This window comes from Protomyctophum parallelum, assembly GCF_964188405.1.
Source record: "Protomyctophum parallelum genome assembly, chromosome: 7".
Taxonomy (NCBI): Eukaryota; Metazoa; Chordata; class Actinopteri; order Myctophiformes; family Myctophidae; genus Protomyctophum; species Protomyctophum parallelum.
In genome coordinates, this window is record NC_139705.1 from 16,497,872 (window position 1) to 16,510,674 (window position 12,803).

The 12,803-nt window shown below is 41.1% G+C and overlaps 1 protein-coding gene across 1 annotated transcript in view; it reads left to right on the top strand.

Annotated features, from left to right (window-relative positions):
- The window catches only part of tead3a (TEA domain family member 3 a), a 41,722-nt gene that overhangs the window by 22,927 nt on the left and 5,992 nt on the right, over positions 1–12,803 (top strand). Inside the window, exons 5-11 of the mRNA XM_083768268.1 lie at positions 4,772–4,783; positions 5,704–5,814; positions 6,700–6,743; positions 6,841–6,902; positions 8,233–8,366; positions 8,951–9,121; positions 12,204–12,344. Of these exons, the coding sequence (XP_083624394.1) occupies positions 4,772–4,783; positions 5,704–5,814; positions 6,700–6,743; positions 6,841–6,902; positions 8,233–8,366; positions 8,951–9,121; positions 12,204–12,344 (675 nt within the window). The remainder of the gene's footprint in view (positions 1–4,771; positions 4,784–5,703; positions 5,815–6,699; positions 6,744–6,840; positions 6,903–8,232; positions 8,367–8,950; positions 9,122–12,203; positions 12,345–12,803) is intronic.

Below are 12,803 nucleotides of genomic sequence, written 5' to 3' on the forward strand. Positions count from 1 at the left end.
AACGGCCTTTATCGATGTCGTAACGATTATATCATATTGTGATAATATTGTTTTAGTTTGTAATTAAAGATTTACGATCTACACATTTGAGCTTGTAGATCGGCATTTTTATTATTATTATGACATTTTTAAATTGGGGATAAGTGATTGCAACCAGTAAAGCAGTAAAATACTTGTGCCACATGACGTTATTTCAACATCCCAAATCCCAGATATCTAGTCTCGTATCACGATATGGATATAATATTGGACTGTATTGCCCAGCCCTAGCCCAGCCTTTCCCCTCAAGCCTCCGTAGTTATTCTGTTTTGTTGGGGCCTAGAGTCAGTTGTGGAACTGTAGATTGACTAATTAAAATAAAAAGTTCTGCTTGCTAAACCACACTCAATGGGGAGTGTTAGCGACACAGAGAGAGTTCTGCTAAACCAGTGGTTCTCAAACATTTCTTATTTTTTGTCAAGGACACCCAGTAACTCAGGAGTGTAAGTAAATAAGTCCGGAGTGTACAGATGATTTTTACACTCATGTTTGTAGGCCTGTCACAATTTCATAATCACCTAATCGCAATCATTTGAGATAATCACAATACTTTTCATAATCGTCATACTCATTTCGTGTTGAAAAACAAATTGGAAATGGCAGATCTACAAGCTCAAAACACAGCTATTTGACTATTTATGTTTTTATTACATTATTTTATTAAGGTATTTGTCATATCTATTGTTTATGAAGCCTAAAAGCCAGACAGACATGTCATTTCTATTCATAACGTTCAGACATTATGAACGCAATGAAATTGCTAATCGCAGTTATTTGAGCGACAGTTAAAGGACAAATGAGTTGTGATTTTTTTTCACTTGTACCACTCGTTCTAGATCTAGGATATAATAATCAGAAAAATGTCATGATCGTGACAGCCCTGCAACGTTTGTACACTCTCTGAGATACATACTTGTAAGGGTCCACTTGTTTCCTAATCCCAATTTATCGATCATTTAAAGCTGGGGAGCCAATGGAAGCCCCTGGAGGACCCCTTTGAGAACCACTGGGTGAAGCAGCACCTGGTAGGTTGAGGAGCGAGGGGGGAGTGAGGTGGAAGCGAGGCACGCTGCTTCGTTGCAGGCTTTGACATGGCTCCATTAAAGGGATATTTCACTTTCAAACACAAACTTTTGGTCATTTTCTCGTCTACTCGGGCTTAAGTGAACAGCCCAGACAGTTTTTAAGTTGCTCGATTCAGTATTTAGATATTTGATATTCATTTTAGCTCCCCGGCCCCCTCCCTATAGAGCGTCGCAGTCCCGCCCCCTACCAGGTCCCAGGAAATGATTCTCCGTTCATTTTCCTCAGACATTTCAAAAAGTATTTATTTTAAGACGTTTACGCCGCGGACAAAGCCAATTGACGAATCATGACAACAAACACCGAACAAATAATTAGAAGAAAAAAACGGCAGGTTACAACACTTTTTTTGTTGTTTTTCTTCTTTGTAATTATTTGTTTGGTCCAAAATATTGTGTTTGTTGTCATGAGTTGTCACGACTCGAGTTGGCTTTGTCCGCGGCGTAACCTTTTGAAATGTCTATGGGGAAAAATGCATTGGGAATCATTTCCTGGGCCTGGCGTCGTCATTAAAGGGGGTGGGACTGCGACGCTCTATACAAACTCCATGTAAGATTAATTGAAAACACCCGTCCTAGGTTCTGGTGACTGGTGACTGATTTGGTGTAGAATATGAAAAGAACAACGCTGCATAAACGCATGCATGCACGCACGCACGCTAAAATGAATATCAGATATCTAAGTTATTTTACGAATGGAGCAAATTAAAAACTGTCTGGGGTGTTCACAGTTCATATAAGCCTGAGTAGATGATAAAATGACCAAATGTTTAAATATCCTTTTAAACTAACCCACTGGTTCCCAAACAATGGGTCGGGACCCATTTTTATGGGTTACGAGTAAATATCCCTTAATTTTTTGGTTTCCCACATTTCCTTTTCAATCATCTTATTATAAAACGTCATGAATTAAAACAATAATCAAAAGAAATTCCATTAATTAGAAAACAAATAAGTAGTGAAAATAGCCGATCATTTTGGGAACCACTGAACTAACCAAACTGGAAGGTGTTTTGGATGTATTTGAAAAAGTGTCCCTGGCTGTTCCCCGGGTCGCTGTCATTGAACAAGTGTCCCTGGCTGTTCCCCGGGTCGCTTTCATTGCCTCCATGCTTGCTTTGCAGCAGGCTTGGCGCTTGTGTGTTTGTGTGTTGGTGTTGTTGGCTGACCTAAACCGCTGGAGTGGATTTTTTTCTTCTTCTTTCTTTATGATTTCTTTTGCTGTCCTTGCATGTTAATATGTCACTAGATTTCAGCAGGCTGGTAGCATTTAATTATATCGCATGGTGGTGGTTCAGTAGCAAGCGAGGTTTTAGGCTAAGAAGAATACTGTACGCATGGCTGTGAGCATGCAAAGGAATGCATGCATTTACACACGCATGCACGCACACGGTGGAAGATTGGTTTTGCACTGTCCCTCACACACAGCCACACACAGATCTCTGTCTTGACTTTTACAAACATTCCTTTTCTTTTTGTGTTCTGGCTCCAGGACATGCCCTCTAAACCCCCACCCCCCCCTACTATACCCCTCCCTATCTTCTCTGTCTCAGGAACTTCTGATTTCTTCTGGCATTGTGATTTCATGCCAAAAGTGTTTTCTGCCCCCCCTACTTAATAACCTAATAGATACACATTGTCGCTGTCGGGCAGAAACCTCTTATCTCCATATTAATCTATCTTTTTTTCAGTTTTTCCGTAAATGAAGGCCCTACTTGATCACATGACGGCATCACACAAAAGCGTCCAAAATAGCAGACCTGCAAGCTCGAGCTCATGGATCTGCTGCGTTTGATTTTTTTAAAGTTGAATCCTGTAAACAAGTCTTTTCACACCTACAGGTACATAGGAGAAGAACAGCCAAGTGCCCGATGTACTGAATGGTAACGCCCCGCCTGCCTGTGATTGGCCTACCGCCGAGGTGGATATGCTGGATAGTCTGATGCGAGGTTACTCCGTGGTGGGAAGTATGGGTAGTATGGTATGATGCAAGAGAAGAGAACGCTAACTTGTACGTTTTATTTTTGTAGAAGAGGCAAACTAATATTGTTTATGCCGTTTGCTTTCATGGAATAATTGACGCCATAATATGATTTGATTTGGGTGTGTTCTAAAATAAAGTGTTTGTTGATTATTGTGTAATTTGTTTATATGTGTAAACTTGAAACATTATTTGTACTATAAAAAGGTCTATTTTCCTTTCATCTTTATCCTTTTTAGTGTAATAGTATTAGTTTACTATAATTAGATTAATACACGATAATCAACACTAACACTTTATTTAGAACAAACCCAAATCAAATCATAGTACAACATACGTGTTCAATCAATTATTCAATCAAAGCAAACGGCATAAACGATATTAGTTTGCCTCTTCTACAAAAATAGAATCTTACCACGGAGTAACCTCGCGTCTCGGAGGACAGTCAAGACGGCCAGTGTCAGTAGACCAATCTCAGGCAGGCGGGGAGTTACCATGCCTCAGCCATGCCTATGCTCGGACACAAACAAGATCCACGCAGATATGGCAGCTTTTACTCTGAAAACTCCTCAGGCGATCTTAATTTGAATCCTGAAAAGTAAACGTTTTGGACATATAAGGTTTCCACCCGACAGATGATATTCGAAGAAGTTTGCTGGTCCATGCTTCCATGTTTCAGTTTAGTAGCATATAACCTGCTGTATACCTCCTGGCTATCAGGTTTAAAAGGAAAATTCCATACTAGAAGGCTTTCTTACCTTTATTTGTAGTTGTTACGTCCCCACCAAAGAGGTCCAGGTGTTATTATTGGCTATTTCCCCTACCATAAGCCCTCAATGAATTGCATTGAATTGAATGGGGCTATGGGGTGTTGTGATAATTCGCTTATTTCCATCGCTCAAAAATCTATTTATTTTGTATATATCCACTCTTCATAATGTAAATACGGTAGTATCCCAAGCGGCACACTTTACTACTTATTTTGATGGAAATAAGCGAATTAGCACAAAAACCCAACCCCCATTGATGGCTTATATTAGGGGAAATAGCCAATAATGCACTTTTGCACAAAATAACACCTGGACCTCTTTGGTGGGGACGTAACAACTACAAATAAAGGTAAGAAAGCCTTCTAGCATGGTATTCTCCTTTTAACTCGTTGAAAGCATCCGCGGATTCCGCGCAATATCGTTTCCTTCAGATGGAAACCTCATGCGTCCAAAACTGTTTACCTTCAGGGATTCAAATGCAAAAGTAGCAGATCTACAAGCTCAAAACGCATCGGCGCACCACGCTTCGAGCGCGAGGTTCTGCTGCTTTTGTGTGGCACTGTAGTGTGATCCAGTAAGGCAGTAATTTACCAAATACATATGGAGATGAGAGGTTTCTTCTGCCCGACAGCAACGATATCCATAGCAACATAGGTCTTTCAGAGTACCGCTAGGATTTAGAAGACGTTTGTAGAATCGGCCTCGGGTCTAAATGGGTTACATGGTTCGGTGTACAGTGCCAGTGAGTGCAGCTATATGATTTCAAAGAGCTTTTATATTATGCAAGGAAAGTCTTTCTTCCATATTAGCTTCTGCTTAACCGTGTGATCCACCTGATGATTCTTCCCATTGTTGCGAAATCCATTAATGAATAATGTGTGTCTTCTTTGTCTACTTAGGCCATGAACTTGGTAAGTTTCGGTTTGATTACCGTCCTTTTTGCTTCAGGCTCTTGCACTCATAGCAGTTGTTGTTTGGCAGAATGTGTCGCTGCTAGTCCTACCGTCCCAACCCCGCTGCTGCTATTAATATAGCGCCATTAGAAAAAGCTGTGTATTGTATTACTTACTGGTGATGGCTAGCTTAATATGCTTAATAATGCTAGCCTGCTAGCTTGGTCTTGGAGGTGCCTCCATCTGTATTGTGCCATTCCCTCCATGTCAACGCTATTCTGTCCTGCTTTCATCCCTGCTCTCTCTCTCTCTCATGTACCCCTTGTTCTCCAAATCTATGGCAACTTTGTGAAAATGATGCTAGTTGGCTGACTGACTGGCTGGCTGTTTGTTAATTAGCTTTGGTATGCCATGGAACATTTTCTCTAAGGCTGCACGATATTAGAGAAGCATGCGATATTTGATAATGTTGAATACCTTGATACCGATAAAAAATAGCGCTGTATATAGTTACTTTTTGCTTCAGGTTAAGTTTAGCAAATTAAAGACACATTCATTCAACAAATATATAGACTAACAAAAGGCAATATAATGGCTCTGAACTTTGACTTTCAGTTGCATTATTGCACATAGCCTAATTGCAATAATAATATTTGGCCTGCTGCCATTCAGCATGGAAAATAAAATGTTCCTTTTGGATTTGGGGAGAAGTAGATGGACAAAGTAGGTGGCAAATGGACATAATAATATGCCATGTATTTACCTCGATAAATGCCGTCTTTCGCGATATGTAATAGTGTATACCTTGCGTGATGATGACCTCGATGGAGGTACGTTTTCGATATATCTTGCAGCCTTAATTTTCTCAACAATGAATGAAAGCATGATTATGGCGAGCTATATTTTCTCGGTGTCGTGTCCCTCCGTTCTCTTCTCAGGACCAGGCGTCCAAAGACAAGGCGTTGCAGACGGTGGCCAACCTCTCCTCGGCACAGATCGTCTCGGCCAGCGTGATGAAAACCCAGCCGGCCTTTCCTCCGCCAGTCAGGGTGAGAGGCGTGAACACGCACGGATCAAAGACACTTCAAAGTTCTCATTCACCGCGACTGATCTGTCATTTGGATTCCATAGAAGTCAGCTATGTCTTCTATGGAAGCGTGTCACCCCCCCAAAAATAGGCTATCTATGAGATGCGTTGTACACTTGTAGATGGCCTATTTTCGGCGATGAATTAAAGATGAAAGTATTTGAAGTGGTCAAACTGGCGATAGATTACATGTTCAGAAAACCCTAATGATCTCAGACATTTCATAAACGCAAAGATATAGATATAGAGGCTATATGTGTGACATCATCGTAGGGAGTACCTACTCTCTACTGAGTGGCATACATCCAAACAGTAGTCCTATCTGAATGTAATAAACAACGTTAAACTCACCAACATTGCAGGTGTACAGAAAGCTTGAATTATCCACTTTATATCTGCAAAGTTTTTGTTTCATAAAAATCCACTCAGTTATGAAGTACTTTCTGTCAAGACATTCTTAATCCTGAGCTGAAGTGTCTCAATGAAGTGTCAAAGTTTGGAAGCGCTCGTTTTCAGTAACGCCAACATCCTGCTGCCTCCTGCATTATGTGCAACTTGTAAATGGCTGGTATGCAGGAGTGATTTCCAACAAGCGCTTCACTCCATGCTGCTCAATGTTTTGCCACTCAATCTAGATATTCCGGTGGAAAAGTGATGCATACTATATCTGCAATTTGTTCAACTGGTTGGCTATATGGCCACCAAAACATCCTCATTTTACATTATTTGCTAAATGTTTATGAAACGTGTGAGATAAAACATGATTTAATCTCACACCACCTGCGATAAATGTGTCGATAAATGCTTTTAATTCTTCAAATGTCTTGTCTTTTTCCCTTGCTTTTAGTTTTGGCCTGGCCCTATCCCAGGACAGCCTGGACACTCTCAGGAGTAAGTGCCAGGAGGAGGAGGAGCAAACACACTTTAATTTTGGTTTTATAATAATAATTTTTCTGGTTTCTAAACACCTATGTTGTTCTTTCTGCAGCATCAAGCCGTTTGCACAGCCCCCCTACAGTTCACTACCGCCCCCTATTCCCCCACCCATCAGTAAGTAGTAATAATATTTATCTCAAGTTTATATAGTGCTTTTCTGAGTACCCAAAGAGGGAAGGGGATGAGAAAACTTCATTGCGGGGGGAAACACTAAGCCGTATTGAAGAGGTGGGTTTTGAAGGTTTGTAGGCTGGGGGCATCTCAGAGGGTTTTGGACAGTGCATTCCACAGGGTGGGGCAGCACAAGTAAAAGCTCTGTCGCCCCAGGACCGGTACTTGGTCCGTAAGTATGGTATGAACACATGCAGCATAGCAAGCTGTTAACTGTTGACATCAATGGTGTGTGCAAGTTAAATCCACTCCATTTAGAGCAAGAGCTCCCACATTCTTAGGTCTTAATGGGTTAAGCAGCTGGGGACCCCTCCCCTGGGGCTCCCCACCTTCAGTTTGGGAACCCTTGTTTCAGAGAACAAAGCTGTGTCCAAAGTTGGCGAAACTGTCCTGGTTGTTCTGCTTAATCATGCCAGTTGGTGGCGTCACTTCTTTCAATGCTGGGCCAAACAGCTGCTTGGTGCAGCTGCCAACTCCACTCCATTGGGGCCTCAGACACAGACGCACCTTGTAAAGAGAGTCTAGAACAGGCCAGTCCTTTCTACACAATAACAACTCGCTGGGTGCTTAACCACCTGTTGAGCCCTGGCGTCCCTATTCTAGGAGGCAACATTTTTTGCAAAGAGATTTGGTCAGCTAACGGAGGGAACCTGGCAGAACAGTCGCTAAAACATCGGGGACAACGCTCCACACGTCCCAGACTCTTCTCCCTTCTGGCTCCCAAGCTCTCCCATTTCAATTAGAACTGCTGACTCACTCGCAATCTTCCGCCTTAGTCTGAAGACTCACCTCTTCAGACACCACCTTAGCCCGTAGCACTGGCCCTACTTGCAATAGCTTTGACAACCTTGCAGTTGTCTTATGCAAAGGCTAAACATGTCATTTTGATAGCCTGTTATGAAGACCAATGCCAGGTCACTATTGACCTGGCATCCTATAGTGTATTTACAGATTATTGATTTTCTTTGGATATTCTACTGTTAGGAGATAGGCTTACTTATGATCCTAGATGACTATTTCTATGTGTTTGATGTATTACTATGTGTTGTTCTTGCTGACTGTAAATCACTCTGGATTAAGAGCATCTGCTGAATGTCTAAATTGTAAATTGTATACAAGGAGGAAAAGTACAGGGTTTAGTAAGTATATCGTTACTGTCGGGCAGAAACCTGAAACCTCTTATCTCCTTATTCTATGTTTTTGTGTTTTGAATGGTCTAGAGGTTAGCAGAAACCTTGTGTCTCTATATTGTAACTTATTGTTTGGTTTTCAGGTTATGAGCCCTTGCCAGTTGCTCGCCCCCCAGCCATAGCGGCTCCTGTGTGGCAAGACAGAACGATCGCCTCGGAGAAGTTACGGTTATTGGAGTACTCTGCTTTTATGGAGACCCAGAGAGACTCAGAAACGGTAAATCAAAGCAAATCGAGCTTTATTTGTATCGCACATTTCCGACGACCAAGGTCGAACCAAAGTGCTTCACAGAGCATAACATAACACGCATTCGTTTTGGAACGAAGTAATTCACTGGTTATGAAAGTTGCGTCTGGGGACCACCCAGACAAAATGCAGAACATTTTAAAATAATTACATTTTTCTCCCCTGGAACTTAATTTAATTTTTTTCACCAAATAAGTCATCAATTTGTGGGTCCTTGATATGAAAATGTTTGAAAACCACTGAAGAAAATGACACATCCATTTTGGGCGGGAACCCCTTTTGGGGTTAGCATTATGTCATGCTTTAGCTATTGAAAAATAGCAGATCTACAAGCTCATAGCGCGCCACCGAGTGGCGCGCTACGAGCTTGTAGGTCTGCTATTTTTGAAAAATCGAAGAACGACTGACATAGAAACATAGCTTTTTCTGAAAACTGTCAGGATGTAGAAGACATTTTTAGAATCTGATCTCAGATCAAAATGGGTTAATGTAAATGCCCCACCTCGATCTCCTCCACCTCCCCTCCCCTCCACCCCTGTCCATCCCTATTGCAGTATAAACACCTGTTCGTGCACATCAGCCAGTCGAGCCCGGGCTACAGCGACCCTGTGTTGGAGTCGGTGGACGTGAGGCAGATCTACGACAAGTTCCCTGAGAAGAAAGGAGGCTTGAAGGAGCTCTACGAGAAGGGCCCGCACAACGCCTTCTTCCTCGTCAAGTTCTGGGTCAGTGCACGCCTTACTACACGCACTGAATAGGTTGAAGTGTCGTCGACTAAAACTATGACGAAAAATGCTTGTCAACTACCTTTTTTCACTGACGAAAACTAAATGAAAACCAATCTATGATGACTAAAACTGACAATTTCGCTAACAAATTAAAACTAGACTAAAATGTTAGGGAGCGACTAGTGGAGAAGAGTTCCAGTAGAACTAAAAGACGAGTAATTTGATGTTTGGTTGTCTGCAGGTGTGTCACTCGCTGCGACACGCTGTGAGTTTGTAAAAAATCTGAATTTGCTGTCAAAATCAACACTGTTGCATGGGCATAGGTCTGGGCCATTTTAATCACATTTTCAGTGTCACAATTTTGGCATTTGGTGCCTGAAGAAGGTCTTGAACTGAAACGTTGCTGCCAATTAAATAAACCAGTTCCTTTTTATTGAGCAAGTTTAGACGGTGTGCGGTTGGTTTCGGAAAGTCACTCTATGCTCCACCAACGCACCTCGCTCAGATGTGGGAAAGCTATTGGATTACAATTTTGGCCCTAAAAGTTATGTCGCTTAAGGCATACTCCTTAAGAGGTTAGAATTGTGCCACTCAAGTTGCCATTGCAGCCAAGATGAATTAGCTCAGCATAAATTTATTTTCACATGATTCAAATATGATATCACTAGTACGTAAATAGGGCTGTCATGATTACACATTAAAGTTTACGATTAATTGTCACACAAGTCATTTCGATTAGTGATTTAATTGTGTTTTTTTTAAAGAGCCCTTGTTAACATCAGTTGGAGCATTGTCTATTCTGCATCAGATGAAGATTGTTTAGGAGCAGTTTATTTATCATTTATTTGTGGTGGTACTTACAGTACATTTGTAGGTTTCCTTGCGGACAGAAAGCAGGGCTGCACAAGGAAATCGACAGACTCGCTCTTGAGGGCTTTATAAGCCACTTCCACTCAAGGCTGCTTGGTTTCGGACGACACTTTAAAAGGCGCAGCCTCGCGTGAACGTGCATATCGAGGGCGAGTGTGTAGGGCGAGTGGCGAGGAGGTGCTTTCAAAAAGAGGGCTACATTGCCTCCAATGAGTCGGTCGGTGTGAGCTTGCCACCATTGGTGTGTGAATGTGGGAAGTGAGGATGCTGGCGACTGTTCGCAGCTTTACCTCCCAATGTATGAACGAATGAACCATTGTAAAGTGCTTTGAGCACTTGAAAAGTGCTATAAAAATGGAATTTTATTAATAATCTGAATTTGCTGTCAAAATCAACACCGTGTAGGGCTGGGCCATTTTAATCACATTTACAGTGTCACAATTTTGGCATTTGGTGCCTGAAGAAGGCTTTGAACTGAAACGTTGCTGCCAATTAAATAAACCAGTTCCTTTAGACGGTGTGCGGTTGGTTTCAGAAAGTCACTCTATGCTCCACCAACGCACCAGTTGTGCGAAAGCTATTGGATTACAATTTTGGCCCTAAAAGTTATGTCGCTTAAGGCATACTCCTTAACCCTTAGACTACCAGTCCCAATTTTTTGGTTTGGGTAACAAATTGGCATCTTTTTAATTCATCGTTTTAACATACAAGAAAGATCTGGTGGATTGAAGAGATGTTTTTCTTTTTTCATTCATTGCAAATGTATTCTCTCGATTCGCCACCAGATGGCGGGAAAGCATCATTATGCTGATTTTGGCTAAAATAGACAGATCTTCCTAAGTCACTTCCGGTTCAACGATCAACAACAACCTGTAGTATTTTGACCCTAGTCAATAGCTTGGCTGGTCCGGATTGCTAAGCTAATGCTATATTTTTCATAACTAAGTCAAATTTACCTCAAATCAACCCCAAAAGATCGCAAAATATCACATTTTTTACAGCGACGCACATAGAGATGGCGCGCGTGCACGATAGCGCACGATCACGCAGATTTCAGCCGTTTTTTGGTAAATTACATCCAACATTAGTGATATTAGCGAAAAAATATTAATTTTTGCTCTTTTGACCCCGCGATAACTGATATTGATTGTCATTCCGTTTTTTCCGTTAACGGGAGGTTTAGATTTTTCGATTAATTCCGTTTTTTCCGTGAATTGTCAAGGCCAAGGGTTAAGAGGTTAGAATTGTGCCACTCAAGTTGCCATTGCAGCCAAGATGAATTAGCTCAGCATAAAATTATTTTCACTTGATTCAAATATGATATCACTCGTACGTAAATAGGGCTGTCACGATTACACATTAAAGTTTACGATTAATTGTCACAAGTAATTGCGATTATCCATTTAATTTAGTTTTTTGGCATTGGAAATTGGAACATTATGAATAGCAATTACAATTCCATTTAGCCTTTTAGGCTTCGTAATAAAAAAGTGCACAGGGCAGATATGACAAATAACTGAAATATTGTACTTAAAGATATAGCAGATCTACAAGCTTACAGTAAAACGTATCACAAAGCTATTTCCGCTATTTTATGTATGAAGTTTTTTCAACATGGACACGATTATGACAAATAATATAATAATAAATTTTTACTTTACAATTGCGATTAGACAATTATATTGTGACACAACCCTACTCCTAAAGGACTGTCAAGGATCAAACGTTAGGATTATATTATGCCAAAATTGCCAACTAGTGTTGACCCTCAGCTGGCCCTGGCCATCTGAGAGATCAGTGTCAAAGTTGAAAAAGAGTGTGTCCATTTAGCTTGATGTTGCAGGCTGTTGATTTCACAGACGAAAACTAAATAAAAACTAAGCTATATGATGACTAAAACTGAAAACTAGAATCAAATGTTAGGGAGGGACTAGTGTTTGGTTGACTTTATGTTTGGTTGCATGCTGAAAAGATCATGCTTGTAGATCGGCTATCAGCATGCTACCAAGTGTACACTTTTTGGTCGACTAAAATCCAATGATATTTATTGGACTAGAACTAAAACATTTCAGGTGACTAAACTATGACATTTTATTCAAATGACTATGACTAAACTAAATGACATTTTATTCAAATTGTACTGTCAAACAATACTGTTTCAATGACTTTAACCTGTCGCTGTCTCTCTTCTTTCTGGCCATGTCTGCAGGCGGACCTGAGCGGCGACATCGAGGAGGGCCCCGGTGTGTTCTACGGTGTGAGCAGTCAGTACAGCGGCATGGAGAACATCACCATCAGCGTCTCCACCAAGGTCTGCTCCTTTGGCAAGCAGGTGGTGGAGAAGGTCGAGGTAAGAGGACAACCTCTCGAATCAACCTTTAAATGTTATTTTAAAGGGATATGGTTGGGTTAGAGGTGCTACATGTGACGATACACCTGGCTTTGATTCGATTAATTGCGAAACGTATTGCATAACAAGGCTAATTTGTCTGTGTCATTCTGTCTATGACACAGTATCAGCCGGTCACAACACAGTCATATATTAGATATCAGATAACTCTGTATCTTACATTGGTGATTAAATCAGGATGCAAACCCTGCCCACACACCAGTATCTTTTGTCCTACAATCTACATCTCTTTTTTTTTCTTGATATATTTCAGATTTACTGCAATTTGAGCCTTTTGACCTAAAGGTTAACCACATAAACCCTGTACTCCATCGACCAGACTCCCCCTGAGTTCTATATTATTCACAAGTTCATGCATCACATTTCTGAAACCTAATGTTTAATAGAAACGCTATGATT